Below are 26,219 nucleotides of genomic sequence, written 5' to 3' on the forward strand. Positions count from 1 at the left end.
AACAGCACCAGAATATACACAGCTTTGTACTCAAAAACATTTATGTAGGTAGAAGTACACTATTCAAGAGGTTTTTCTGGGAGACCAGCCTGGCCAACATGACAAAACCTTGTCTCTACTAAATATACAAAAATTAGCCAGGTGTGGTCGTGGGCACCTGTAATCCCAGCTACTTGAAAGGCTGAAGCATGAGAATTGAACCCAGGAGGTGGAAGTTGCAGTGAGCCAAGATTGTGCCTGGGCGACAGAGTGAGACTGTCTGAAAAAATAAAATAAAAATTTTAAAAAAAGGTTTTTCTGGGAGATAATTGGAACCACACAAAAGATAAACAAAGATCAGCCGGCCGGGCGCAGTGGCTCAAGCCTGTAATCCCAGCACTTTGGGAGGCCGAGACAGGTGGATCACGAGGTCAGGAGATCGAAACCATCCTGGCTAACACGGTGAAACCCCGTCTCTACTAAAAAGTACAAAAAACTAGCTGGGCGAGGTGGCGGGCGCCTGTAGTCCCAGCTACTCGGGAAGCTGAGGCAGGAGAATGGTGTAAACCCGGGAGGCGGAGCTTGCAGTGAGCTGAGATCCGGCCACTACACTCCAGCCTGGGCAACAGAACGAGACTCCGTCTCAAGAAAAAAAAAAAAAAAAAAAAAGATAAACAAAGATCAACTTCACCTGTTTCAGTCTTCCTGAAGAATTCTCTCTCTCTTTTTTTTTTTAGACGAAGTCTCGGTCTGTCACCCAGCCTGGAGTGCAATGGCACGATCTCAACTCACTGCAACCTCTGTCTCCCAGGTTCAAGCGATTCTTCTGCCTCAGGCTCCCGAGTAGCTGGGATTCCAGGCACCTGCCACCACGCCCCCTGAAGAATTCTCTCTCTAGGAGACACAGGCATATCCTGTATACTGGGTACATTAGACTGCCTACATCCTACATGTTCACTGTTTCCATTGTATGTGCATGGTTAACGTTGACTGAGCTATGACTAAATAGGATGCTGTAACCTGACTTTAAAAAAAAAAAGACAAAATTAATGTCCCAAGAGCTCCTTGGAAAAGTTAATCAACTCCTGCCTCCCTGCATCTAAGAGTTAAGAGGTTTGTCTGTGTGTTTGTCAGAGATAGGTTCCCAGCCTAGAGTGCAGTGGTATGATCACAGCTCACCACAGCCTTGAATTCCCGGGCTCAAGGGATCCCCCCACCTCAGCTTCCCAAGTAGCTGGGACTACAGGTATGTGACACCATGCCCAGCTAATTTTTTTTTTTTTTTTTTTTTTTTTTTTTTTTAGATAGAGTCTCGCTTTTGTTGCCCAGGTTGGAGTGCAGTGGCATGATCTCGGCTCACTGCAACCTCCGCCTCCCAGGTTCAAGCGATTCTGCAGCCTCAGCCTACCCAGTAGCTGGGATTACAGTCTCTCACCACTACAACCAGCTAAATTTTGTATTTTTAGTAGAGATAGGGTTTCCCCATGTTCGCCAGGCAGATCTCAAACTCCTGACCTCAGGTGATCCGCCCACCTCGGCCTCCCAAAGTGCTGGGATTACAGGCATGAGCCACTGCGCCCCACCCTGGCTAATATTTTTAAAGTTTTTGGTAGATCCGCTGGGTGCAGTGGCTCACGCCTGTAATCCCAACACTTCGGGAGGCCAAGGGAGTCAGATTGCTTGAGGCTTGGAGTTCAAGAACAGCCTGGGCAACAAGGCAAAATCCTAACTCTACAAAAAGTACAAAAATTAACCGGATGTGGTGGTGTGCGTGCCTATAGTTTCAGCTACTCAGGAGGCGTAGGTGGGAGGATTGCTTAAGGCCAGTAGGCAGAGCTCACAGTGAGCCGAGAGCCTGCCACTGCACTCCAGCCTGGAGGACAGAGACAGACCCTGTCTCAAAAAAAAAAAAAAAAAAAAAAATAGTTTTTTGCAGAGACAGGGCTCTCACTATGTTGTCCATGCAGGTATCAAACTCTTGGTCTCAAGTGATCCTCCTGCTTCCCAAACCACTGGGATTACAGGTGTGACCCGTCACTCCCAGCCTGGGTTAAGTGTTTTAATTACTCTATTTCTCACCTCCAGTGGAATTCCCCATTAAGTTCATTGTTGCTCTCACAAGGAGTGTATTTAGGCCAGGCATGGTGGCTCATGCCTATAATACCAGCACTTTGGGAAGCCGAGGCGGGCAGATCACAAGGTCAGGAGATCGAGACCATCCTGGCTAACACAGTGAAACCCTGTCTCTACTAAAAATACGAAAAAAAATTTAGCCGGGCCTGGTGGCGGGTGCCTGTAGTCCCAGCTACTCGGCAGGCTGAGCCAGGATAATGGCGTGAACCCAGGAGGTGGAGCTTGCAGTGAGCCGAGATCGCACCACTGCACTCCAGCCTGGGCGACATACTTTGTCTCAAAAAAAAGAGAAAGAGAGAGAGAGAGAGAGAATACATCAGGAAGACTGAAACACGTGAAGTTGATCTTTGTTTTTCTTTCGTGTGGTTCCAATTATCTCGGAAAAAAAAAAAAAAGGAGTGAATTTAATCGAAAGACAATTAACCCTGGAGTGTTGCTATTTGAACATAATGCTATTCTTTTTCTTCTTCTTCTTCTTTTTTTTTTTTTTCTGAGATGGAGTCTCACTCTTGTTGCCCAGGCTGGAGTGCAATGGCATGATCTCGGCTCACCACAACCTTTGCCTCCCAGGTTCAAGCGATTCTCCTGCCTCAGCCTCCCGAGTAGCTGGGATTATAGGGATGCACCACTACATTTTTTTTTTAATTTTAGTAGAGACGGCTAATTTTTCTGTATTTTAGTAGAGACGGGGTTTCTCTACGTTGATCAGGCTGGTCTCGAACTTCTGACCTCAGGTGATCCACCCGCCTCAGCCTCCCAAAGTGCTGGGATTACAGGCGTGAGCCACTGCGCCTGGCCTCTTCTTCTTCTTTTTATTTTTTATTTTTTAATAGTTGCTGCTGCATCTTCCTACTCAGAATTACTTAAAATGGCATCAGTGACTTAACCATCAATCTTGACAAAACGATTCTTTCAACCTGAATGACTGATGTAAGAAGGGAAAGATGATTGCAGAAGAGACAAAAGATAAGATGACTATAGAAGTCTCAGATAAAGATATTTTTATCTGGGAGGAAACATGACTGACAGACTGGATTCTGAGCTTTCTCTACCTGGGCCAAAAAACTTAGATTTGATCCCTCTCTTTGGGTGTACTTTTTTTTTTTTTTTTGAGACGAAATCTCACTCTGCCACCCACGCTGGAGTGCAGTGGTGTGATCTCAGCTCAAATAATAATAATAATAATAATTGGATGCTGGTGCTTTTCACCTGCCCATAATATGATTTGAGCCATGTCAGCTATCTTTTTCCTATTGGACTAACTTTACTCCCTTACTGGTTCGTTCTTTCTTTTTATTTTTATTTTTTTTGAGACGGAGTCTTGCTCTGTTGACAGGCTAGAGGGCAGTGGCACAATCTCGGCTCACTGCAACCTCCGCCTACAGGTTCAAGCGATTCTCCTGCCTCAGTCTCCTAAGTAGCTGGGACTACAGGCGTGCGTCACCACGCCCAGCTAATTTTTGTATTTTTAGTAGAGACGGGGTTTCACCATGTTGGCCTGGATGGTCTCGATCTTTTGACCTTGTGATCCTACTGCCTCGGCCTCCCAAAGTGCTTAGACTACAGGCGTGAGCCACTGCGCCTGGCAGTTCTTTTTTTTTTTTTTTTTTGAGACGGAGTCACGCTCTGTCGCCCAGGCTGGAGTGCAGTGGCCGGATCTCAGCTCACTGCAAGCTCCACCTTCCGGTTCACGCCATTCTCCTGCCTCAGCCTCCCGAGTAGCTGGGACTACAGGCGCCCGCCACGTCACCTGGCTAGTTTTTTGTATTTTTTTGGTAGAGATGGGGTTTCACTGTGTTAGCCAGCATGGTCTGGATCTCCTGACCTCGTGATCCGCCCGTCTCGGCCTCCCAAAGTGCTGGGATTACAGGCTTGAGCCACCGCGCCCGGCCTCTGGCAGTTCTTTATCACTTTTAGCATCTGTTTCATTTTTAAAATCTGGTTGATTTTTAAAACGCTACCACTAAATTTTGGCTTTCCCTAAAAAAAAGCACCGGGGTTCATGGACTGCACATATTTTTTAGAATTTTTAAATCAATGAGGAAATGAAAACCAACCACAAAAATGAGAAGCAGAAACTTCCAGTTTGTGTTGTGGCTTAAATAGCTTGTGGCAGACCAATTGTTTGCTGAGACCAACCAGGAAAGCTGGATCAATACAAAAAGACTATTAGAAAGCATCAGAGAGGCTTCCATAGAACAAGGAATTTCAGGAGCCAAGACCCTAGAGAGAGAGAAAGCTGGATGTGGCATCTGCTGGCTCTTCAGCAGTGACTGAAGGACTGAGTGTACAGATGATGACAACTGGGAGGCTGGTACCTAAATAATAAAACTTTAGACAAGCACTCCTCTATAAATAATGAAGAGCTGAGAATGGACCTTTTTTTTTTTTTTTTTTTTTTTTTGGAGGCAGGGTCTCATTCTATTGCCCAGTCTGCAGTACAGTGGCCCAAGTTTGGCTCACTGCAACCTCCGCCTCCTGGGCTCAAGCCATCCTTCCACCTCATCCTCCCAAGTAGCTGGGACTACAGGCACATACCACCATGCCCAGTTAAGTTTTGCATTTTTAGTAGAGATAGGGTTTCGCCAGGTTGCCCAAGGTGGTTTCGAACTCCTGGGTTCAAGCAATCCACCCACCTTGCCCTCCGAAAGTGCTGAGGTTACAGACGTGCATCACTGTGCCTGGCCCAACAACAGACTATTAATTCATAAAGAATGAAATCCAGTTTGTTTTATTTTTATTTCTTTCTTTATTTATTTTTTTAGGACAGAGTCTCCCTCCGTTGCCCAGGTTAGAGTGCAGTGACCTGATTTCAGGTCACTGAAACCTCTGCCTCCCAGGTTCAAGCGATTCTCCTCCATCAGCCTTACGAGTAGCTGGGACTATAGGTGCCCACCACCAGTCCTGGCCAATTTTTGTGTTTTTAGTAGAGACGAGGTTTTACCGTGTTGGCCAGTCTGGTCTTAAACTCCTGACCTCAGGCGATCTGCTGGCCTTAGGCCTCCCAAAGTGCTGGGATTACAGGCATGAAACACCATGCCCGGCTATTTTTTTTTTTTTTTTTTTGAGATGACGTCTTGTCTGGCTCTGTCACCTAGGCTGGAGTGCAGTGGTGCATTTCAACTGATTGCAGCCTCCACTTCCCAAGTTCAAGCAGTTCTCGTGCCCCAGCCTCCCAAGTAGCTCTGATTACAGGCATGAACCACTGCCCAGCTAATTTTTGTATTTTTAGTAGAGACAGAATTTTGCTGTGTTGCCCAGACTGGTCTCAAACTCCTGGACTCTAGGGATCCACCCGCCTCGGCCTTCCAAAGTGCTGGGATTATAGACGTTAGCCGCTGAGCCTGGCCTAAAATTTTGAAATTAGTTTTGAAGAAACTCAATGCCTGATTGAATCAAAGTAAATAAAATCTACCTTAACTTCGTCTGCCAAGCAAAAGTAAATTGTCGGCTGGTCGCAGTGGTTCACACCTGTAATTTCAGCACTTTGGGAGGCAGAGGCAGGTGGATCACCTGCGGTCAGGAGTTTGAGACCAGCCTGGCCAGCATGGTGAAACCTTGTCTCTACTAAAAATACAAAAATTAGCCAGGTGTGGTGGTGCGTGCGTATAGACTCAGCTGCTCAGGGAGGCTAAGGCAGGAGAATCGCTTGAATCCGGGAGGCAGAGGTTGCAGTGAGCCGAGATCGTGCCACTGCACTCCAGCCTAAGTGACATCGAGACTATATATCCAAAATAAATAAATAAATAAATAAATAAATAGTCTCTGGGAAAAAAGAAGATTGGCTGAGTACGGTGGCTCACGCCTGTAATCCCAGCACTTTGGGAGGCTGAGGTGGGTGGACAACAGGGTGAAACCCCATCTCTACTAAAAATACAAAAATTAGCTGGGCGTGGTGGTAGGCACCTGTAATCCCAGCTACTCGGGAGGCTGAGGCAGGAGAATCACTTGAACCTAGGAGGCAGAGGTTGCAGTGAGCCAAGATCGCGCCATTGCACCCCAGCCTAGGTGACAAGAGGGAAACTCCATCTCAAAAAAAAAAAAAAAAAAAACCGGAAGATTATCCAGCACCTCATTTTTACAACTATAGACACTGCATCTATGATTTTTAAAAATAATGTTGGCCGGGCGCGGTGGCTCAAGCCTGTAATCCCAGCACTTTGGGAGGCCGAGACGGGCGGATCACGAGGTCAGGAGATCGAGACCATCCTGGCTAACACGGTGAAACCCCGTCTCTACTAAAAAAAATCCGAAAAAAAAAAACTAGCCGGGTGAGGTGGCGGGCGCCTGTAGTCCCAGCTACTCGGGAGGCTGAGGCAGGAGAATGGCGTGGAGCTGGGAGGCGGAGCTTGCAGTGAGCTGAGATCCGTCCACTGCACTCCAGCCTGGGAGACAGAGCAAGACTCCGTCTCAAAAAATAAATAAATAAATAAATAATAAAAATAATGTTAAGGCTGGGTCTGGTGGCTCATGCCTGTAATACCAGCACTTTGGGAGGCCGTGGCGGCCAAATCATGAGGTCAAGAGATCGAGACCAGCCTGGCCAACATGGTAAAACCCCTTTTCTACTAAAAAAAAATACAAAAATTAGCCAGGCGTGGTGGCACACACCTGTAGTCCCAGCTACTCGTGAGGCTGAGGCAGAAGAATTGCTTGAACTTTGGAAGCGGAGGCTTCAGTGAGCCAAGATTGTACCACTGCACTCCAGCCTGGGCAACAGAGCAAGACTCCATCTCAAAAAAATAAAATAAAATAAACAAATATAAGCTTATTTTATTTTTTTTTTTTTGAGACGGAGTCTCGTTCTGTTGCCCAGGCTGGAGTGTAGTGGTAATCTCAGCTCACTGCAACCTCCACCTACCAAGTTCAAGCAATTCTCCTGCCTCAGCCTCCTGAGTAGCTGTTATTACAGACATCTGCCACCGTATCCAGCTAATTTTTGTATTTTTAGTAGACACAGGGTTTCACCATGTTGGCCAGGCCAGTGTCGAACTCCTGACCTCGTCATCCGCCCGCCTCGGCCTCCCAAAGTGCTGGGATTACAGGCGTGAGCCACTGCATCCGGCCAGCTTAATTTTTTATTTTATTTTATTTTATTTTATTTATTTATTTATTTTTTGAGACAGAGTCTGGCTCTGTCGCCCAGGCTGGAGTGCAGTGGCCGGATCTCAGCTCACTGCAAGCTCTGCCTCCCGGGTTTACGCCATTCTCCTGCCTCAGCCTCCGGAGTAGCTGGGACTACAGGCGCCCGCCACCTCGCCCGGCTAGTTTTTTGTATTTTTAGTAGAGACGGGGTTTCACCGTGTTCGCCAGGATGGTCTCGATCTCCTGACCTCGTGATCCGCCCGTCTCGGCCTCCCAAAGTGCTGGGATTACAGGCTTGAGCCACCGCGCCCGGCCCAGCTTAATTTTTTAGAATGTTTTTAGATTTAAAAATTGACAGGACCGGGCGTGGTGGCTCTCACCTGCAATCCCAACACTTTGGGAGGCTGAGGCAGGTGGATCACCTGAGGTCAGGAGTTTGAGCTGGAGTATGAGCTTTCAAATGAAAAGAAAGTCTGAGTGTGGCAGCTCATCCCTATAAACTCAGCACTTTAGGAGGCTGAGATAGGAGGGTCACTTGAGGCCAGGAGTTCAAGATCAGCCTGGGCACCAAAGTGAGAGCCCCATCTTTACCAAAAATCTTTTAAAAACAGCAAGGCGAGGCCAGGCGTGGTGGCTCATGCCTATGATCCCAGCACTTTGGGAGGCCAAGGCGGGCAGATCACCTGAGGTCACGAACTCAAGGCCAACCTGACCAACATGGTGAAACCCCATCTCTACTAAAAATACAAAAATTAGCCAGGTGTGATGGTGCATGTCTGTAATCCCAGTTACTCAGGAGACTGAGGCAGGAGAATCACTTGAACCTGGGAGGCAGAGGTTGCGGTGAGCCGAGATCGCACCATTGCACTCCAGCCTGGGCAACAAGAGTGAAACTCCGCCTCAAAAAACAAAAACAAAACGAAACAAAAAAAGGCTGGGCACAGTGGCTCACGCCTGTAATCCCAGCACTTTGGGAGGCCGAGGCAGGCAGATCACGAGGTCAGGAGATCAAGGCCATCCTGGCTAACACAGTGAAACCCTGTCTCTACTAAAAACACAAAAAATTAGCCGGGTGTGGTGGTGGGCACCTGTAGTCCCAGCTACTGGGGAGGTTGAGGCAGGAGAATGGTGTGAACCCGGGAGGCGGAGCTTGCAGCGAGTCAAGATCATGCCACTGCACTCTAGCCTGGGTGACAGAGCGAGACTCCATCTCAAACAAACAAACAAACAAACAAAAAAAACAGGCAAGATGGCATGCACTTGCAGTCCCAGCTACTGGAGAGTCTGGGACGAGAGAATTGCTTGAGCCCAGGAGTTTGAGGCTATAGTGAGCTATGATGGTGTCACTGCACTCCAGCCTGGGCAACAGAGCAAGACTCCATCTCTAAAATAAATAAATAAAATGAAACAATATTTTCTCTTAACTTTAGAAACATAACATTTTCACCATGGAGAATGTAAATAATACAAAAAGTGAAAAGAAAAGCCAGGCGCGGTGGCTCAAGCCTGTAATCCCAGCACTTTGGGAGGCCGAGACAGGCGGATCACGAGGTCAGGAGATCAAGACCATCCTGGCTAATACAGTGAAACGCCGTCTCTACTAAAAAATACAAAAAAACTAGCCGGGCGAGGTGGTGGGCGCCTGTAGTCCCAGCTACTCGGGAGGCTGAGGCAGGAGAATGGCGGGAACCCGGGAGGCGGAGCTTGCAGTGAGCTGAGATCCGGCCACTGCACTCCCGCCTGGGCGGCAGAGCGAGACTCCGTCTCAAAAAAAAAAAAAAAAGTGAAAAGAAAAAATGAAAAACCACCTGCAATTAAATTACTTAGAAAGAACCATCCTGAACATCTTGTTTTTCCTTTTAGTCTTCTTAGCGATAAACATATGATATAAGGTTTATATTATCATATACCTTTTTACAGGCATCAAGACCGGCGTGGAATTAAAAATGAGACTGCCCCAGGCACATCTGTAGGAGTGGGGTCTTGACCTGAGCATTCCATCTGTGGCTGGGACAGAAATGAAAGATTCAGTGCTGCCCCAGCAGGTGAGTCTCAGGGTCTAAAGGAGCGCCTTTCAACCAAGGACTTTTATCAAGGAACAATTCGCAATTCCAGCACAGGAGTATTTTTTGAAAACCTATCTCTCTCTCTTCCTTCTTTCCTTTCTTTCTTTCTTCTTCTTCTTCTTTTTTTTTTTTTTTTTTGGTTAGTTTCAGATATTAGGTTACTCTCTATGCGGAAGTTTACATCTTTAGTAAAAACAACATTTTAAAATTCTTTGATATAAAAATACTGGGAGACTGGGCGCGGTGGCTCACACCTGTAATTCCAGCGCTTTGGGAAGCCAAGGCCGGTGGATTGCCTGAGGTCAGGAGTTTGAGACCAGCCTGACCAACATGGTGAAACCCATCTCTACTAAAAATACGAAAATTAGCCGACATGCTGGTGGGCGCCTGTAATCCCAGCTACCTGGGAGGCTGAGACAAGAGAATCACTTGAACCCAGGAGTAGGAGGTTGCAGTGGGCCGAGACCGTGCCACTGCACTCCAGCCTGGGCAACAAGAGCAAAACTCTGTCACAAAAAAAAAAAAAAAAAAAAAAAAAAAACCCTGGGAATGCCTCTCTGCAAAATGGATCTCTGGAAATGTGTATTTCATATTTAGAAACTGCCAGCATTTGGAACACCAGGACATTTTCTCAAGCACATGTGAAAATACATTGTCAGCTGGGTGCAGTGGCTCACGCCTGTAATCCCAGCCCTTTGGGAGGGTGAGGCGGGCAGATCACGAGGTCTGGAGTTGGAGACCAGCTTGGCCAACATGGTGAAACCCCGTCTCTACTAAAAACACAAAAATAAGCCGGGCATGGTGGCATGTGCCTGTAATCCCAGCTACTCAGGAGGCTGAGGCAGAAGAATGGCTTGAACCAGGAGGCAGAGGTTGCAGTGAGCCAAGATCACCCCACTGCACTCCAGCCTGGGCGACAAGAGCAAGACTCTGTCTCAAAAAAAAAAAAAAAAAAAAAAATGCTTTGCTGGGTTTCCCCACTCAGTCTATTACCATTAGGTCATTCGCTTTTTGTCCAGTCACATTTCTACATAGCTGTCCATTCTTCAGAGAAGCTAAGCATAAAAATAGACACTTTTTTCCTGAGTCTTTCAATCTTCCACTCTGAAGCCTCCTTTGTCAAATAAAACTTTGACTAGATAAATTTGTTATGCTTTTCTCTTGTTAATCTGCCTTTTGTTATTGGAGTGTCCACCTGACTCTTACTATCAGGAGAAAAGGGATCACACCCTCTCCGCCCCTACACAGACATGCAAATTTTTGAGCCCCGCGTGTGAATTACTGAATCAGAAATTCTGGGGTGGGACCCAGGAACCTGATTTCAACAAACCTTCCTGGGGATTATTATGCATACTAAAGTCTGAGAGCCACTGGCAGGGAGGGGGAAGGGGAAAGGCGGATAGAATGCTTTCCAGAGGATATAGGGTTTTGCCATTTCAATAATTCTTTATGGATGTTCCTCTCCAATAGAATAGCTATAAGGAGCATTCCTAAGAAGAAAAATGTACTAGAAAATCACTGTGCCACCTCCTTTTTGTGTCTACCCCTTAATCAGGTCATTGTTAAGCAGATTTGTCAAATTATTCAAAGCAGGTTTGAATAAATGTGTTGTACAGAGACTTCAGGGGGTTTATTTATCTGCATTTTGGCAGGATTTGCCCTGTGGCTGGAAAGATTCAGATGCGCCTTCTTTCTTTCTTTCTTTTTTTAGAAGGAGTCTTGCTCTGTCGCCCAGGCTGGAATGCAGTGGCGTGATTTTGGCTGACTGCAAACTCTGCCTCCCGTGTTCAAGTGTTTCTCCAGGCCCAGCCTCCCTAGTACCTGAGATTACAGGTGCATGCCATGACACACAATGCTCGGCTAATTTTTGTATTTTTCATAGAGACAGGGTTTCACCATGTTGGCCAGGCTGGTCTTGAACTCCTGACCTCAGGTGATCCGGCCACCTCAGCCTCCCAAAGTGCTGTGATTACAGGCATGAGCCACTGCGCCCGGCCCCCAGATGCGCCTTCTTTCGTCACTTACTTGTACTGTTGTTCTTTTTCACTTTGGAAATGTAAAGCCTTCTATTAAGTATAGATGGTTACTATTCTCAAACAGCTAGGTAGATCAGAACAGAAATACCACACGTGATTCTCAAATCCTCCAGGACAATCCTTCTCATTTCCCTGGATGACATCTTTTCTTACTTTTGAGATTTGTAATCAGACAGCCTTTCTTCCTCTCCAGGCTCTGCCACTTAACTAAGCTGTGATCTACAAGTTACTGCCCTGCTCTGAACTTCAGCTTTGCAGCTGGTTCCATAGCTCAGGGGTTAGGGCACTGGTCTTGTAAACCTCAGCTTCCTCATTTATAAAATGAGGACTTGAATAATTTCTGTCTCATAGGATTAGTTTAAGCGTTAGATAATGTTTATTTATTTATTTATTTATTTATTTTTTGAGACAGAGTTTCACTCTTGTTGCCCAGGCTGGAGTGCAATGGTGCAATCTCGGCTCACTGCAACCCCACCTCCCGGGTTCAAGTGATTCTCCTGACTCCCACTCCCAAGTAGCTGGGATTACAGGCATTCGCCACTATGCCCAGTATTTTTAGTAGAGATGGGGTTTCACCATGTTGGTCAGGCTGGTCTCGAACTCCTGACCTCAGATGATCTGCCCGCCTCAGCTTCCCAGAGTGGATTACAGGTGTGAGGCACCGTGCCTGGCCGACAGGGTCTGATTTCTAGAAAATCCAGATCCTGAACACACACCCCCCACATCACATACACACACAAACTAAGGTCCCTTGCAATCTCAATCACTATTCCTGCAAAAGTCAAACTCACAAGAATGAAAGCTACACTCCATTTTCTCCATTTGTTTGTATGGTTGGTTCTGCACAGACAGATGAAACCACTTCACCCTGCAGAACTGATCTATTTTCAGTGCATTTTATTTACCTGCATCCTAAGGACCACCTTCTTCACGGGATGAGTCACCTCTGGGTCAGGTCCTTTTTATGTTTGAGATTTGAAACCAAATAGCTTTGTTCCTTTTTAGTTTGTGCCACTTTCTAAGCTGTGTACCTAAGGCATGTCACTTACCCTCTCAAAGTGTCGGCTGCTTTATACATAAAATGGGGGAATATGTGATGTAGCTATCATCATAGGCCTGAAATGTCCATTTCAGTTCTTACTAGTCTAAGCCTTCTCTAGCCTCTGCTCCATACTCTCTGCCAAGGGTTAAATCTCTATTTTCATAAGATGCATCTGCTAGGGAATAAAATAGCCATCAGAGCCTAACTGCTTTTGGATAAGGTGGACTTGGAAGGGTTAGAACAGGAGCAGGTTATTCTCTGTTGATAACTGTCCCTTTAACCTGTTCTGTTGACTTGCTTTGTCCTGACCCCAGAGGAAATCTCAAGCAGATCCCAGAGCCTTTCCAGTCTCTCTTGCTTACTAACAAATAATTACCTTTTATTTAGGTATTTAAAAATCCATTCTCGGACAGACACAGTGGCTCATGCCTGTAATCCTAGCACTTTGGGAGGCCAAGGCAGGAGGATCTTGCTCTCTTTTTTTGAGGGGGATGGAGTTTCCCTTTTGTTACCCAGGCTGGAGTGCAATGGCATGATCTCTGCTCACTGCAACCTCTGCCTCCCAGGTTCAAGCCATTCTCCTGCCTCAGTCTCCTAAGTAGCTGGGATTACAGGCATGAGTCACCGAGCCCCGCCTTCTCTGTTGCTTTTTTTTTTTTTTTTTTTTTTTTTTTGAGACAGAGTCTCGCTTTTATGCCCATGCTGGGGCACAGTGGTGCCATCTCGGCTCACTGCAAGCTCTGCCTCCTGGGTTCACGCCATTCTTCTGCCTCAGCCTCCTGAGTAGCTGGGACTACAGGTGCCCGCCACCACGCCCGGCTAATTTTTTTGTATTTTTAGTAGAGATGGGGGTTTCACCATGTTAGCCAGGCTGGTCTCAAACTCCTGATCTCAGGTGATCCACCCACCTCAGCCTCCCAAAGTGTTGAGATTACAGGTGTGAGCCACCAAGCCCAGACCTCTCTGTTGCTTTTTTTTTTCTTAAGACAGAATCTCACTGTGTCACCCAGCCTGGAGTGCAGTGGTGCAATCATCACACCTGGCTAATTTTTTTTTGTATTTTTTAGTAGAGACGGGGTTTCACCGTGTTAGCCAGGATGGTCTTGATCTCCTGACCTGGTGATCCGCCCGCCTCGGCCTCCCAAAGTGCTGGGATTACAGGTGTGAGCCACCACGCCCGGCCATCCGTGTTCCTTTCAAGAGGAGCTGCTAGGATGCAAGACCTGTAAGGCCATAGGCAGCAATTCTATGTGCCCAGGACAGCTCAAAAGCAACCCCTATCAAATGTTTACTCCCCTAGTTTACCTGCATCTGAGCGGACTACCAGCGAAACCATGACCACCAGAGACCTCTTGTCCACATTCAGCCACCGTGGACAGCTCCTGACAGCCTCTCACCTTTTGACACTGTCATGCTTGAGTCAGGTGTCAGATCCTAGGTATCCCTAAACACAAAAGTCAAACTTTGAGTGATTTTTATTTTATTTTTTATTTTATTTATTTATTTATTTTTATTATTATTTTTTTTTTAGAGAGAGTCTCGCTCTGTCACGGCCCAGGCTGGAGCACAGTGGCCGGATCTCAGCTCACTGCAAGCTCCACCTCCCGGGTTTACGCCATTCTCCTGCCTCAGCCTCCCGAGTAGCTGGGACTACAGGTGCCCGCCACCTCGCCCGGCTAGTTTTTTGTATTTTTTTTTAGTAGAGACAGGGTTTCACCGTGTTAGCCAGGATGGTCTTGATCTCTTGACCTCGTGATCCGCCCGTCTCGGCCTCCCAAAGTGCTGGGATTACAGGCTTGAGTCACCGTGCCCCACCTATTTTTTTTTTTTGAGACAGAGTCTTGCTCTGTCACCCAGGCTGGAGTACTGTGGGGTGATATCGGCTCACTGCAACCTTTGCCTCACAGATTCAAGCAATTCTCCTGCCTCAGCCTCCTGAGTAGCTGGGATTACAGGGGTGTGCCACCACGCCCTGCTAATTTTTGTATTTTTAGTAGAGATACGGTTCCACCATGTTGGCCAGGCTGGTCTCGAACTCCAGGCTTCAAGTGATCCGCCCGCCTCAGCCTCCCAAAGTGCTGGGATTATAGACGTGAGCCACCGCACTCAGTCTTCAGTGATTCTTTAAAATTCTCTTCTCTTAGCTGAGGTTAACAAAATGGCGACCCCTTCTTCTACCAGAGTGTGAGGCTGGTTGTGTGACCACGTAAGAGCATAGTCGGAGGCCGGGCATGATGGTTCATACCTATAATCCCAATACTTTGGGAGGCCAAGGCAGGCAGATCGCTTGAGCTCAGGAGTTCCAAATCAGCCTGGCCAACATGGAGAAACCCCATCTCCTAAAAATACAAAAATTAGCTGGGTGTAGTGGCACTTGCTTGTAATGCCAGCTACTTGGAGGCTGAGGTAGGAGAATCACTTGAAACTGGGAGGCGGAGGTTGCAGTGAGCCGAGATTGTGCCACTGCATTCCAGCCTGGGTGACAGTCGAGATTCTGTCTCAAAAATAATAATAATAAATAAATAATAAATGTATTTAAAAGAGCCTGTGCATGGTGGTTCACGCCTGTAATCCCACCACTTCGAGAGGTTGAGGGCTGGGCGTGGTGGCTCATGCCTGTAATCCCAGCACCTTGGGAGGCCAAGGCAGGCAGATCACGAGGTCAAGAGATCAAGACCATCCTGGCTAACACGGTGAAACCCCATCCCTACTAAAAATACAAAAAGGCCGGGCGCGGTGGCTCAAGCCTGTAATCCCAGCACTTTGGGAGGCCGAGACGGGCGGATCACGAGGTCAGGAGATCAAGACCATCCTGGCTAACACGGTGAAACCCCGTCTCTACTAAAAATACAAAAAACTAGCCGGGCGAGGTGGCGGGCGCCTGTAGTCCCAGCTACTCCGGAGGCTGAGGCAGGAGAATGGCGTAAACCCGGGAGGCGGAGCTTGCAGTGAGCTGAGATCCGGCCACTGCAGTCCAGCCCGGGATACAGAGCGAGACTCCGTCTCAAAAAAAAAAAAAAAAAAATACAAAAAGAAATTAGCAAGGCGTGGTGGCGGGCACCTGTAGTCCCAGCTACTCGGGAGGCTGAGGCAGGAGAATGGCATGAACCCGAGAGGCGGAGCTTGCAGTGAGCCGAGATCATGACACTGCACTCCAGCCTGGGCGACAGAGGGAGACTCTATCTCAAAAAAAAAAAAAAATGAAAAAACAAAAACAAAAGAAAAAAGAGGTCGAGGTGGGTGAATCACAATGTCAGGAATTCGAGACCAGCCTGACCAACATGGTGAAAACCCCATCTCTACTAAAAATACAAAAATTAGCCAGGCATAGTGGTGCACACCTGTAATCCCAGCTACTCAGGAGGCTGAGGCAGGAGAATCACTTGAACCTGGGAGGCAGAGGCTGCAGTGACCCGAGATCATGCCACTGTACTCCAGCCTGGGCGACAGAGTGAGACTGTCTCAAAAAAAAAAAAAATTATTTAAAATAATTTAATGTAAATAATGGAGTCAGCTGGCCCTGGTGGCTCATGCCTGTAATCCCATCACTTTGGGAGGCCGAGGCGGGTGGATCACTTGAGGTCAGGAGTTCAAGACCAGCCTGGGCAACATGGAGAAACCTGTCTTTACTAAAAATACAAAAATTAGGTGGGTGTGTTTGCGCGTACCAGTAGTCCCAGCTACTCGGAAGAGTGAGGGAGGAGAATCACTTGAACCCGGAAGGTGAAGGTTGCAGTGAGCCGAGATCATGCCACTGCACTCCAGCCTGGGTGACAGAGTGAGACTCTGTCTCATAAATAAATAAATAATGGGCCGGGCAGCGGTGGCTCACGCCTATAATCCCAGCACTTTGGGAGGCCAAGGCAGGCAGATCACCTGATGTCAGGAATTCGAGACCAGCCTGGCCAACATGGTGAAACCCTGTCTCTACTAAAAATACAAAAATTACCCAGGTGTGGTAGCAGGTGCCTGTAATCCCAGCTATTCAGGAGGCTGAGGCAGGAGAATCGCTTGAACCTGGGAAGCGGAGGTTGCAGTGAGCAAAGATCGCGCCATTGCACTCCAGCCTGGGGGACAAGAAAGGAGACTTCGTCTTAAAAATAAATAAATAAATAATAATAATAATGGAGTCAGGGGTTTCACTGTGATGCCCAGGCTGTTCTTGAACTCCTGAGTTCAAATAATTCTTATGCCTTGGCCTCCCAAAATGCTAGGATTACAGGTGTGAGACACCTCACCTGACCAAGTAGCATTTTCATAAAATATTTATTTATTTATTTGTTTTTAAGACGGAGTCTCACTCTCTGTGCCTGGCTGGAATGCAGTGGCTCTACCTTGGCTCACTGCAACCTCTGCCTCTCAGGTTCAAGAGATTCTCCTGCCTCAGCCTCCAAGTAGCTGGGATTACAAGCATGTACCACCACACAAGCTAAGTTTTGTATTTTTAGTAGAGATGGAGTTTTACCATGTTGGCCAGGCTGGTCTTGAACTTCTGACCTTAAATGATCTGCCCACCTTGACCTCCCAAAGTGCTAGGATTACAGGCATGAGCCACCACACCCAGCCCTACATTTTTTTTTTTTTTTCCCTGTCTCTCCACTGTATTTTGGAAAGCATTTTCTTATCAGTATATCTCACTATTTCAGACACTCTGCAACATGTAAATTGAACATTTTTCATATGGCTATTTGAAATTTTTTTTTCATGGCTCCAAAAATAGATGTCAGGAAATATGGTCTTTTTGTGGATTTCCTTTTGTGAATTACCACTGGGTGCTCCTATTTGTGGGCCACATCCGAGAGATGGATGACATCTACCTTATCTGGTCAGTCATCTCTGTAACCTCCCTACCAAGAACTAATTGGTCTTTAAATCTCCTCAATGCAATGCATTCTCCACTCTAAAGTTTGTTTCATCACTTACAACCCTTCAATAGTGTCCAATGGTCTTAAATTTTTTGTTTGTTTTGAAACGGTGTTTTTGCTCTTGTCGCCCAGGCTGGAGTGCAATGGTGCAATCTCAGCTCACCACAATCTCCGCCTAATGGGTTCAAGTGATTCTCCTGCCTCAGCCTCCCTAGTAGCTGGAATTATAAGTGCGTGCCACCACACCTGGCTAATTTTTTTTTTTTTTTTTTTTTTTTTTTTTTTTTTTTTTGAGACGGAGTCTGGCTCTGTCGCCCAGGCTGGAGTGCAGTGGCCGGATCTCAGCTCACTGCAAGCTCCGCCTCCCGGGTTTACGCCATTCTCCTGCCTCAGCCTCCGGAGTAGCTGGGACTACAGGCGCCCGCCACCTCGCCCGGCTAGTTTTTTGTATTTTTAGTAGAGACGGGGTTTCACCGTGTTCGCCAGGATGGTCTCGATCTCCTGACCTCGTGATCCGCCCGTCTTGGCCTCCCAAAGTGCTGGAATTACAGGCTTGAGCCACCGCGCCCGGCCTAATTTTTGTATTTTTAATAGAGACGAATTTCACCATGTTGGCCAGGCTGGTCTCAAACTCCTGACCTTACGTGATCCACCCGCCTCAGCCTCCCAAAGTGCTGGGATTACAGGTGTGAGCCACCGTGCCCGGGGTCTGAAGTATTTAGTACAAAATCTTTAGTCTGATTTGGAAAATCCTTCAGCCTCCTGTATGGTTTCCAGTATCGAACAGCTTTAGTCAAGTCTCCAATTTAAGGCTTACCTGATCACAACACAGATTAACACAACTCTCTGGTAGCTTCTATTTTACCCTTGGCCTTAAATTCAGAAGCCATAACTGTCTCGTTAAATACTGACTCAAGCCTCATCTCCGGCCATGGCTCACATATATACTGAATAACAACATTGAAATGTAAAATGGAAAAGTAAAGTTGTCCTTACCGGGTGAGGTGGCTCATGCCTGTAATCCCAGCATTTTGGGAGGTCAAGGCAGGCAGATCACCTGAGGTCAGGAGTTCGAGACCAGCCTGGCTAACACGATGAAACCCCATTTCTACTAAAAAATACAAAAAATTAGCCAGGGCCTTGTGGCACGGGCCTGTAATGCCAGCTACTCGAGAGGCTGAGGCAGGAGAATGCCTTGAATCTAGGAGGCGGAGGTTGCAGGGAGGCGAGATCGCGACATTGCACTTCAGCTTGTGCAACAAGAGCGAAACTCTGCCTCAAAAAAAAAAAAAAAAGGGTTGTCCTTTACTCCTATTATGTTCCCTTCCCAGAAATAATTGCTGTTGTCATCTCCTCGCAATATCTTTTCAGTATTCTACTTACTTGCTCATTCAACAAATGTTGAACACCTACTATGTGTTCTTGTTACTGAGCATGGAGAACCAAATAAAACTAAAAGCTCTGCATTCAATAAGCTCATCTTTCTTCTTCTTCTTTTTTTTTTTTTTTTTGAGATGGAGTCTTGCTGTGTCACCAGGCTGGAGTTCAGTGACGCGATCTCGGCTCACTGCAGCCTCCGCCTCCAGGGTTCAGGCAATTCTCCTGCCTCAGCCTCCCGAGTAGCTATGACTACCAGTGCATGCCACTACACCCGGCTCATTTTTTGTATTTTTTAGTAGAGACGGGGTTTCACCATGTTTGCCAGGATGGTCTCAAACTCCAGACCTTGTGATCCGCCCACCTTGACCTCTCAAAGTGCTAGAATTACAGGCATGAGCTACCGTGCCCAGCCAACAAGCTCATCTGCTCATCTTTGTAGAGAGGCAAACAGAAGAAAAAACAAGTAACATATGGTATGGAAGATGGTGTGAGTAATATAGAGAAAAACTAATCAGAGAATGGGAACAAGGAGTGTGGGAGAAAGGGTGCTTGCTTTCTGAATACAGAATTCTACGAAGGCCTTGAGGATGAGTAGCTTTGAAGAGTAACCTGAAGAAGGGAAGGGATAAAATGATTTTATTTGGAGGAAGAGTTTTTTTGGCAGAGCAAATAGCAAATGCAAAGGCTTAAGCTGGGACCAGGCTTGGCTTGTTTACTGAAAAGCTAGGGGATGGGGCACTGTTGAATGAAGGGAAGCACTGGTAGAAGTCAGAAAGGTGGCAAGGGTGCCAGGTACAGTGGCTCACACCTGTAATCCCAACATTTTGGGAGGCCGAGGCAGGCAATCATCTGAGGTTGGGAGTTCGAGACTAGCCTGGCCAACATGGAGAGACTCCCATCTCTAGTAAAAATACAAAATTAGACGGATGTGGTGGCCCATGCCTGTAATCCCAGTTACTCTGGAGGATGAGGCAGGAGAATTGCTTGAACCCGGGAAGCAGAGGTTATGGTGAGTTGGGATCGTGCCGTTGCACTCCAGCCTGGGCAACATGAGTGAAACCCCGTCTCAAAAAAAGAAAAAAAAAAAAAAATGGTGGCAGGGGACCAAATCCTACAGGACATTTTAAACCCTTGTGAGGTCCTCAGCTTTTACGTTGAGGGAGGAAGCCATTCAAATTTCCAGCCAGAGAATGCTATGATCTGATGATCTGATTTACGATTTTTCCTTTTTTTTTTTTTTCTTTTTAGATAGAGTCTCTCTCTGTCGCCAGGCTGCAATGTAATGGTGGGGGCGTGATCTCGGCTCACTGCAACTTCTGCCTGCGGGTTCAAGCAATTCTCTTGCCTCAGCCTCCCTAGTAGCTGGGACTACAGGCACACGCCACCACGCTCAGCTAATTTTTGTATTTTTAGTACAGACGGGATTTCACCATGTTGGCCTGAATGGTCTCAATCTCCTGACCTTGTGATCTGCCCACCTCGGCGTCCCAAAGTGCTGGGATTACAGGCGTGAGCCACTGGACCCAGCCTACATTTTTTTCTTTTTTCTTTGGAGACAGAGTCTTACTATTGCCCAAGCTGGTGTGCAGTGACGTAATGTCAGCTCATAGCTCACTGCAACCTCTGCCCCCGGGTTGAAGTGATTCTCATTCCTCAGCCTCCCAAGAAGCTGGGACTACAAGGCTCACACCACCACGCCCAGCTAACTTCTGTATTTTTAGTAGAGATGAGGTTTCACCATGTTGGTCAGGCTGGTCTCGAACTTCTGACTTCAGGTAATCTGCCCGCCTCAGACTCCCAAAGTGCTCAGATTTCAGATTACAGGCATGAGCCGCCGCTCCAGGCACCTTTTCTTTTTTTTTTCAAGACGGAGTTTTGCTCTTGTCACCCAGGGTGGAGTGCAGTGACGTGATCTCGGCTCACCGAAACCTCCGCCTCCCAAGTTCAAGCGATTCTCCTGCCTCAGCTTCCTGGGTAGCTGGGATTACAGGCATGCGTCACCACGTCCAGCTAATTTTTGTATTTATGGTGGAGACAGAGTTTCACCATGTTGGCCAGGCTGTTCTCAAACTCCTGACCTCAGGTGATCAGCCTGCCTCAGCCTCCCAAAGTACTGGGATTATAGGCATGAGCCACCACATCTGGCCTTTTTTTTTTTTTTTTTTTTTGAGATGCAGGGTCATTCTATCACCCAGGCTGGAGTACAGTGGCATGATCTCAGTTCACTGCAGCCTCCACCGCCCGGTTTCAAGGGATTATCCTACCTTAGCCTTCCGAGTAGCTGGGATTATAAGCGTTTGCCACCACGCCCAGCTAATTTTTGTATTTATAGTAAAGACAAGGTTTCACCATGTTGGCCAGGGTGGTCTCGAACTTCTGACCTTACGTGATCCACTCGCCTCGGCCTCCCAAAATTTGGGGATTACAGGTGTGAGCCACCACACCTGGCCCTGATTTACATTTTTCAAGGACCACTCTTTCTGCTATGTTGGAAATAAATTTTGGGGTGGGATGGACGAAAACAGAAGCAGATTGAGTTATGAGATAAACATATCAGTTGAGAGATGATGATGGTAAGAAGTGGCAGTTGTCTGGATATATTTTAAAGAAAGAAAAGCAAGATTTTCTGACAGATTCAGTTGAGCTATGAGAAAGGGAAGAAGTCGAAGACAGAACCAAGGTTTTTGACTCAAAACGCTGGGCAGATGGAGTCGGCTTTACTAAGACCGAGAGGCCTGAGAGTGGATCAGCGTTTGAAGGGAATAAACTGAGTTTGGGAATTTTAAGTTCAATTCACATAACTTATTAGACATCCAAGCAGAGATACTGAATCAGGAGTTTGACAGACAAGCCTGGAAATAAACATTTGAAAGTAATCTCCCTTTTGGGCAGTATTAAAAACCGTGAGATTGGATGACCTGGATTAGAGCTACATGTAAAGGAGCTAAGAGGTGAAGGGATTTAACCTTGAATGTGCTTGAAAAAGCATAGGGTCAGAAAGCAGTAGCGGAAAGAGGAGCAACAAAGAAAACTTTGAAAGAGCAGCTGTTGACTTTGAGCAAGCCCCAGGAAAGGATGGTGCTCAGGAAGTGGGAGAAGAAACTTTTTCCCTGTGGAGAGAGATCCTGATACTTCAGAAGCCCCTGATCCTTCAAGTAAGTAAGATGGGGACAGGCCGGGCACAGTGGCTCACACCTGAAATCTCAGCACTTTGGGAGGCCAAGGGGGGCAGATTGCTTGAGCTCAGGAGTTGACCATCCTGGCCAAGATGATGAAACCCCGTCTCCACCAAAAATATAACAATTAGCCGGGCTTGGTGAGGCACGCCTGTAGTCCCAGCTATTCAGGAGGCTGAGGCAAGAGAATCCTTTGAGCCCAGAAGGCAGAGGTTGTGGTGAGCTGAGATTGAGCCACTGCACTCCAGTCTGGACTTCAGAGTGAGACTCTGTCTCAAAGAAACAAAACAAAACAAACAAACAAAACAAAACAAACCCACTATCCCACCACCATGATACCCTTAGAAGAAAATGGGAATTGGAAATTGGCCATTTGATTTCTCTCTTTTTTTGTTCTTTTTTTTGTGTTTTTTTCTTGAGTCACAGTCTTGTTCTGTTGCCCAGGCTGGAGTGCAGTGGCATAATCTCGACTAACTGCGACATCCCCCTCCTGGGGTTCAAAAGAGCACATCTGACTAACTTTTTGTATGTTTGTATTTTTAGTAGAGACAGGGTTTTACCATGTTGGCTAGGCTGGTCCTGAACTCCTGACCTCAAGTGGTCCTCCCACTTCGGCCTCCCAAAGTGCTGCGATTACAGAAGTGACCCTCCACGCCTGGCCTTTGTTTTGTTGTTGTTTGTTTGTTTTGAGACTGAGTCTTGCTCTGTTGCCCAGGCTGGAGCACAGTGGGGCGATCTCGGCTCACTGCAACTTTCGCCTCCCGGGTTCAAGCGATTCTCCTGCCTCAACCTCTCACGTAGCTGGGACTACAGGCGTGCGCCACCAAGCCTAGTTAATTTTTGTATTTTTAGTAGAGACAGGATTTCGCCATGTTGGCCAAGCTGGTCTCAAACTCCTGGCCTCAGGTGATTCACCTGCCTTGGCCTACCAAAATGCTGGGATTACAGGCAGGAACCACTGTGCCTGGTGGCCATTTTAATTTTTTGCAATGTCAAGGTCATTAATGTCTGACTCTGAAGAGGAATGTGTGGAAGTGGATGTGAAAGCCTGATTGGAGAATATTCAAGAGAGAATGAGGGGAGAAAAATCACCAACAGGCAAAGAACACAGAGAACTCTTTAAAATCTTCTTACACTTGATCACATTCTGTAAAAGAAATTGAGAAGAGGAGTGGTAGCAATAGAAGGGTGTGGGTTACAAGAGGGAATTTTTTTTCCTTTAACAAAAGAAAACTTGTGGCCTGGTGCGGTGGCTCACGCCTGTAATCCCAGCACTTTGGAATGCCAAGGCAGACAGATCACTCAAGCTGACGATTTCGAGACCAACGACAGCACAGTTTACTGCCACACCACCTCACCCACCGCCGTCTCTTAAAAATACATAAATTATTTTTTTTAAAGAAAGTTTATAACAATTAACAGACACTCCGAATTTTATCCCACCCTAATCTCTGATAATCACTAATTTACTTTCTGTCTCTATAGATTTGCCTATGCTGGACATTTTATATAAGCAGAATCATACAATATATGACTTTTTGCATTTTGACTTCTTTCATTTAATTTGTTTTCCTTTTTCTTTTTTTTTTTTTTTTTTTTTCCAGTGTGGCAGGGTCTTGCTCTGTCACCTAGGTGGGAGTGCAGTGTTGTGATCAGGACTCACTGTAGCCTCAACCTCCTGGGCTCAAGTTATCCTCTCACCTCATTTTTTTATTTTTTGAGGGGAAGAGAGCTCACTATGTTGCCCAGGCTGGTTTCGAACTCCTGGGCTCAAGCAATCCACCCGCCTCGGCCTCCCAAAGTGCTGGGATTACAGGCATGAGTCCCCACACCCGGGCCCCACTTAGCTTGTTTTTGATTTTCATCCATGTTGAGCATGAATCAGTATTTTATTTCTTTTTTGTGACTGATAGTGTACTGTATGGATATAATACATTTTGTTTAAAGGGTGCAATTGCTGTGTCATATGGTAACTGTTTAAATTTTAGAGGAACAGTCTTTTCTGCCTCTATTGAGATGATTGCATTTTTTTTCCTTTATTCTATTCATATGATGTATTACATTGATTTTCCTATTTTGAACTAATCACACATTTCTAGAATAAATCCTACTTGGTTATGGTGCATAATCCTTTTCCTATGTTGCTGGATTTTGGATTGCTAGCATTTCGTTGAAGTTTTTGCCTCCATATTCATAAGGGACATTAATCTATAGTTTTTTTCGGGGGATATCCATCTGGTTTGAGTATCAGTGGTCTTTAATGTGGCAACTTGGGTAGGCGATAGACCCCAGTTATTCAATCAAACACTAGGTATGCTACTGGCATATTTATTTATTTATTTTCTTTTGAGACAGAGTCTTGCTGTGTTACCCAGGCTGGAGTGCAGTGGCGGGGCTGGGATTACAGGCATGAGCCATCACCACGCCAGGCCTTGCTACTGGCATTTTTAGATGTGATTAAAATCCGTATTAATTGTCTTTGAGTAAAAGGGATTATAATTTGAGAAAGCCTAATGCAATCAGTTAAGGCTTTAAGAGGAAATTCTGCCTAGGCAGAGCAGCTTCATTTCACACTGAAGGGTTCCAGCCATCTTTTTCGACTTGCCAAGACAGTTCCAAGATTGCATAAGCCAATTCCCTACAGTGAATTTCATCTTCTTTTTTTTTTTTTTTTTTTTTTGAGACAGTCTGGCTCTGTTGCCCAGGCTGGAGAGCAATGGCACAATCTTGGCTCACTGCAACCTCCACCCACCAGGTTCAAGCAATTCTCCTGCCTCAGCCTCCCAAGTAGCTGGGATTACAGGTGCCTTCCACCATGCCTGGCTAATTTTTTTTTTTGAGATGGGGTCTTGCTCTGTCGCCAGGCTGGAGTGCAGTGGCACAATCTCAGCTCACTGCAACCTCTGCCTCCTTGGTTCAAACAATTCTCTTGCCTCAGCCTCCCAAGTAACTGGGACTACAGGTACACGCCATCACGCCCAGCTAATTTTTGTATTTTTAGTAGAGACGGGGTTTCACCATATTAACCAGGCTGGTCTCGATCTCCTGACTTTGTGATCCACCCGCCTCAGCCTCCCAAAGTGCTGGGATTACAGGCATGAGACACCGCCTCCCGGGTTAAAGCGATTCTGCTGCCTCAGCCCCCCGAGTAGCTGGGACTACAGGCGCATGCCACCATGCCCAGCTAGTTTTTGTATTTTTAGTAGAGATGGGTTTTCACCATTTTGGCCAAGATGGTCTCAATCTCCCGACATCGTGATCCGCCCGCCTCAGCCTCCCAAAGTGCTGGGATTACAGGCGTAAGCCACCGCACCTGGCCTCAAATTCACTTTTTCCTTGCTCTGTGTTTTTCACCAATGTACAACATTGCTAACTTAGAAAAATCAAACATAGTCTCACATGGAAGATTGTTGACTATGCTCTGAAAGTCAAATTTGGCTGCAGCTTTATTTTATTCCACAGGTTTTTTTATACAGAAACGACCAGCTATGTCTTAGGATCAAAATCCAGAACAATCAACTGGAAATTACAGTGAAGATGAACAAAACGGAAAGCAGAAATGGAGAGAAGGAGGAAGAGAAGCAGGCAGAAAGAGAGAACGAGAAAAAGAAGAAAATGAGAAGGAGCTGGAAGATGAACAGGAAAAAAGGAAAAGGGAAAATGAGAAACACAAACAGTATCCCGAGAAACGATTAGTCAGCAAATCCCTCATGGACACTCTCTGGGCAAAGTTTAAGTTAAACAGGTGCCCCACAATACAAGAGAGTCTCTCACTCTCGTTTGAATTTGACATGACACATAAACAGGTATGACGACATTAATAGACACTTCTTCATTGATAGACAGAGTCACTTGTATGGTGCTATTACTCACATAGACCGATATTTTTATTACTGTATTAATCACCTCTCACACCTCATTTTTTGCAGATAAGTCAATGGTTTTGTAAAAAGAGAAAGAAATATAATAAAGAAATGTCCAAGAGAAAGCATAAGAAAAAACATACGAGGTAAGAACGTGTTTCTTGTAAAATAAAAGGAAGTAGAGGGAATAGATTGACTTCCGGAGATGGTTTGCGTTTCCATCATTATTGGGTATGCCCATAAACTTTTTCTTTTTTTCTTCTTTTCTTTTTTTAGAGATGGAGTTTCGCTCCTGTTACCCAGGCTGGAGTGCAATGGCACCATCTCGGCTCACCACACCCTCCGCCTCCCAGGTTCAAGCCATTCTCCTGCCTCAGCCTCTAAAGTAGCTGGGATTACAGGCATGCGCCACCACGCCTAGCTAATTTTGTATTTTTAGTAGAGATAGGGTTTCACCATGTTGGTCAGGCTGGTCTTGAACTAATGACCTCGTGATCCGCCTGCCTCGGCCTCCCTAAGTGCTGGGATTACAGGCATGAGCCACTGTGCCTGGCCAACTTTTTTCTTTTCTTTTCTTTTCTTTTTTTAGAGATG

The 26,219-nt window shown here is 46.4% G+C and overlaps 1 protein-coding gene across 1 annotated transcript; it reads left to right on the forward strand.

The window, feature by feature from the left end:
• The first annotated feature begins 9,215 nt into the window (after positions 1–9,215).
• NANOGNB (NANOG neighbor homeobox) lies at positions 9,216–25,775 on the forward strand. The gene is given in 5 exon segments (XM_073020306.1): positions 9,216–9,242; positions 16,163–16,222; positions 16,225–16,254; positions 25,239–25,568; positions 25,692–25,775. Coding segments are annotated over 5 exon segments (531 nt in total).
• Positions 25,776–26,219: the final 444 nt, after the last annotated feature.

Source organism: Chlorocebus sabaeus, chromosome 11, assembly GCF_047675955.1.
Source record: "Chlorocebus sabaeus isolate Y175 chromosome 11, mChlSab1.0.hap1, whole genome shotgun sequence".
NCBI classification, from domain to species: domain Eukaryota; kingdom Metazoa; phylum Chordata; class Mammalia; order Primates; family Cercopithecidae; genus Chlorocebus; species Chlorocebus sabaeus.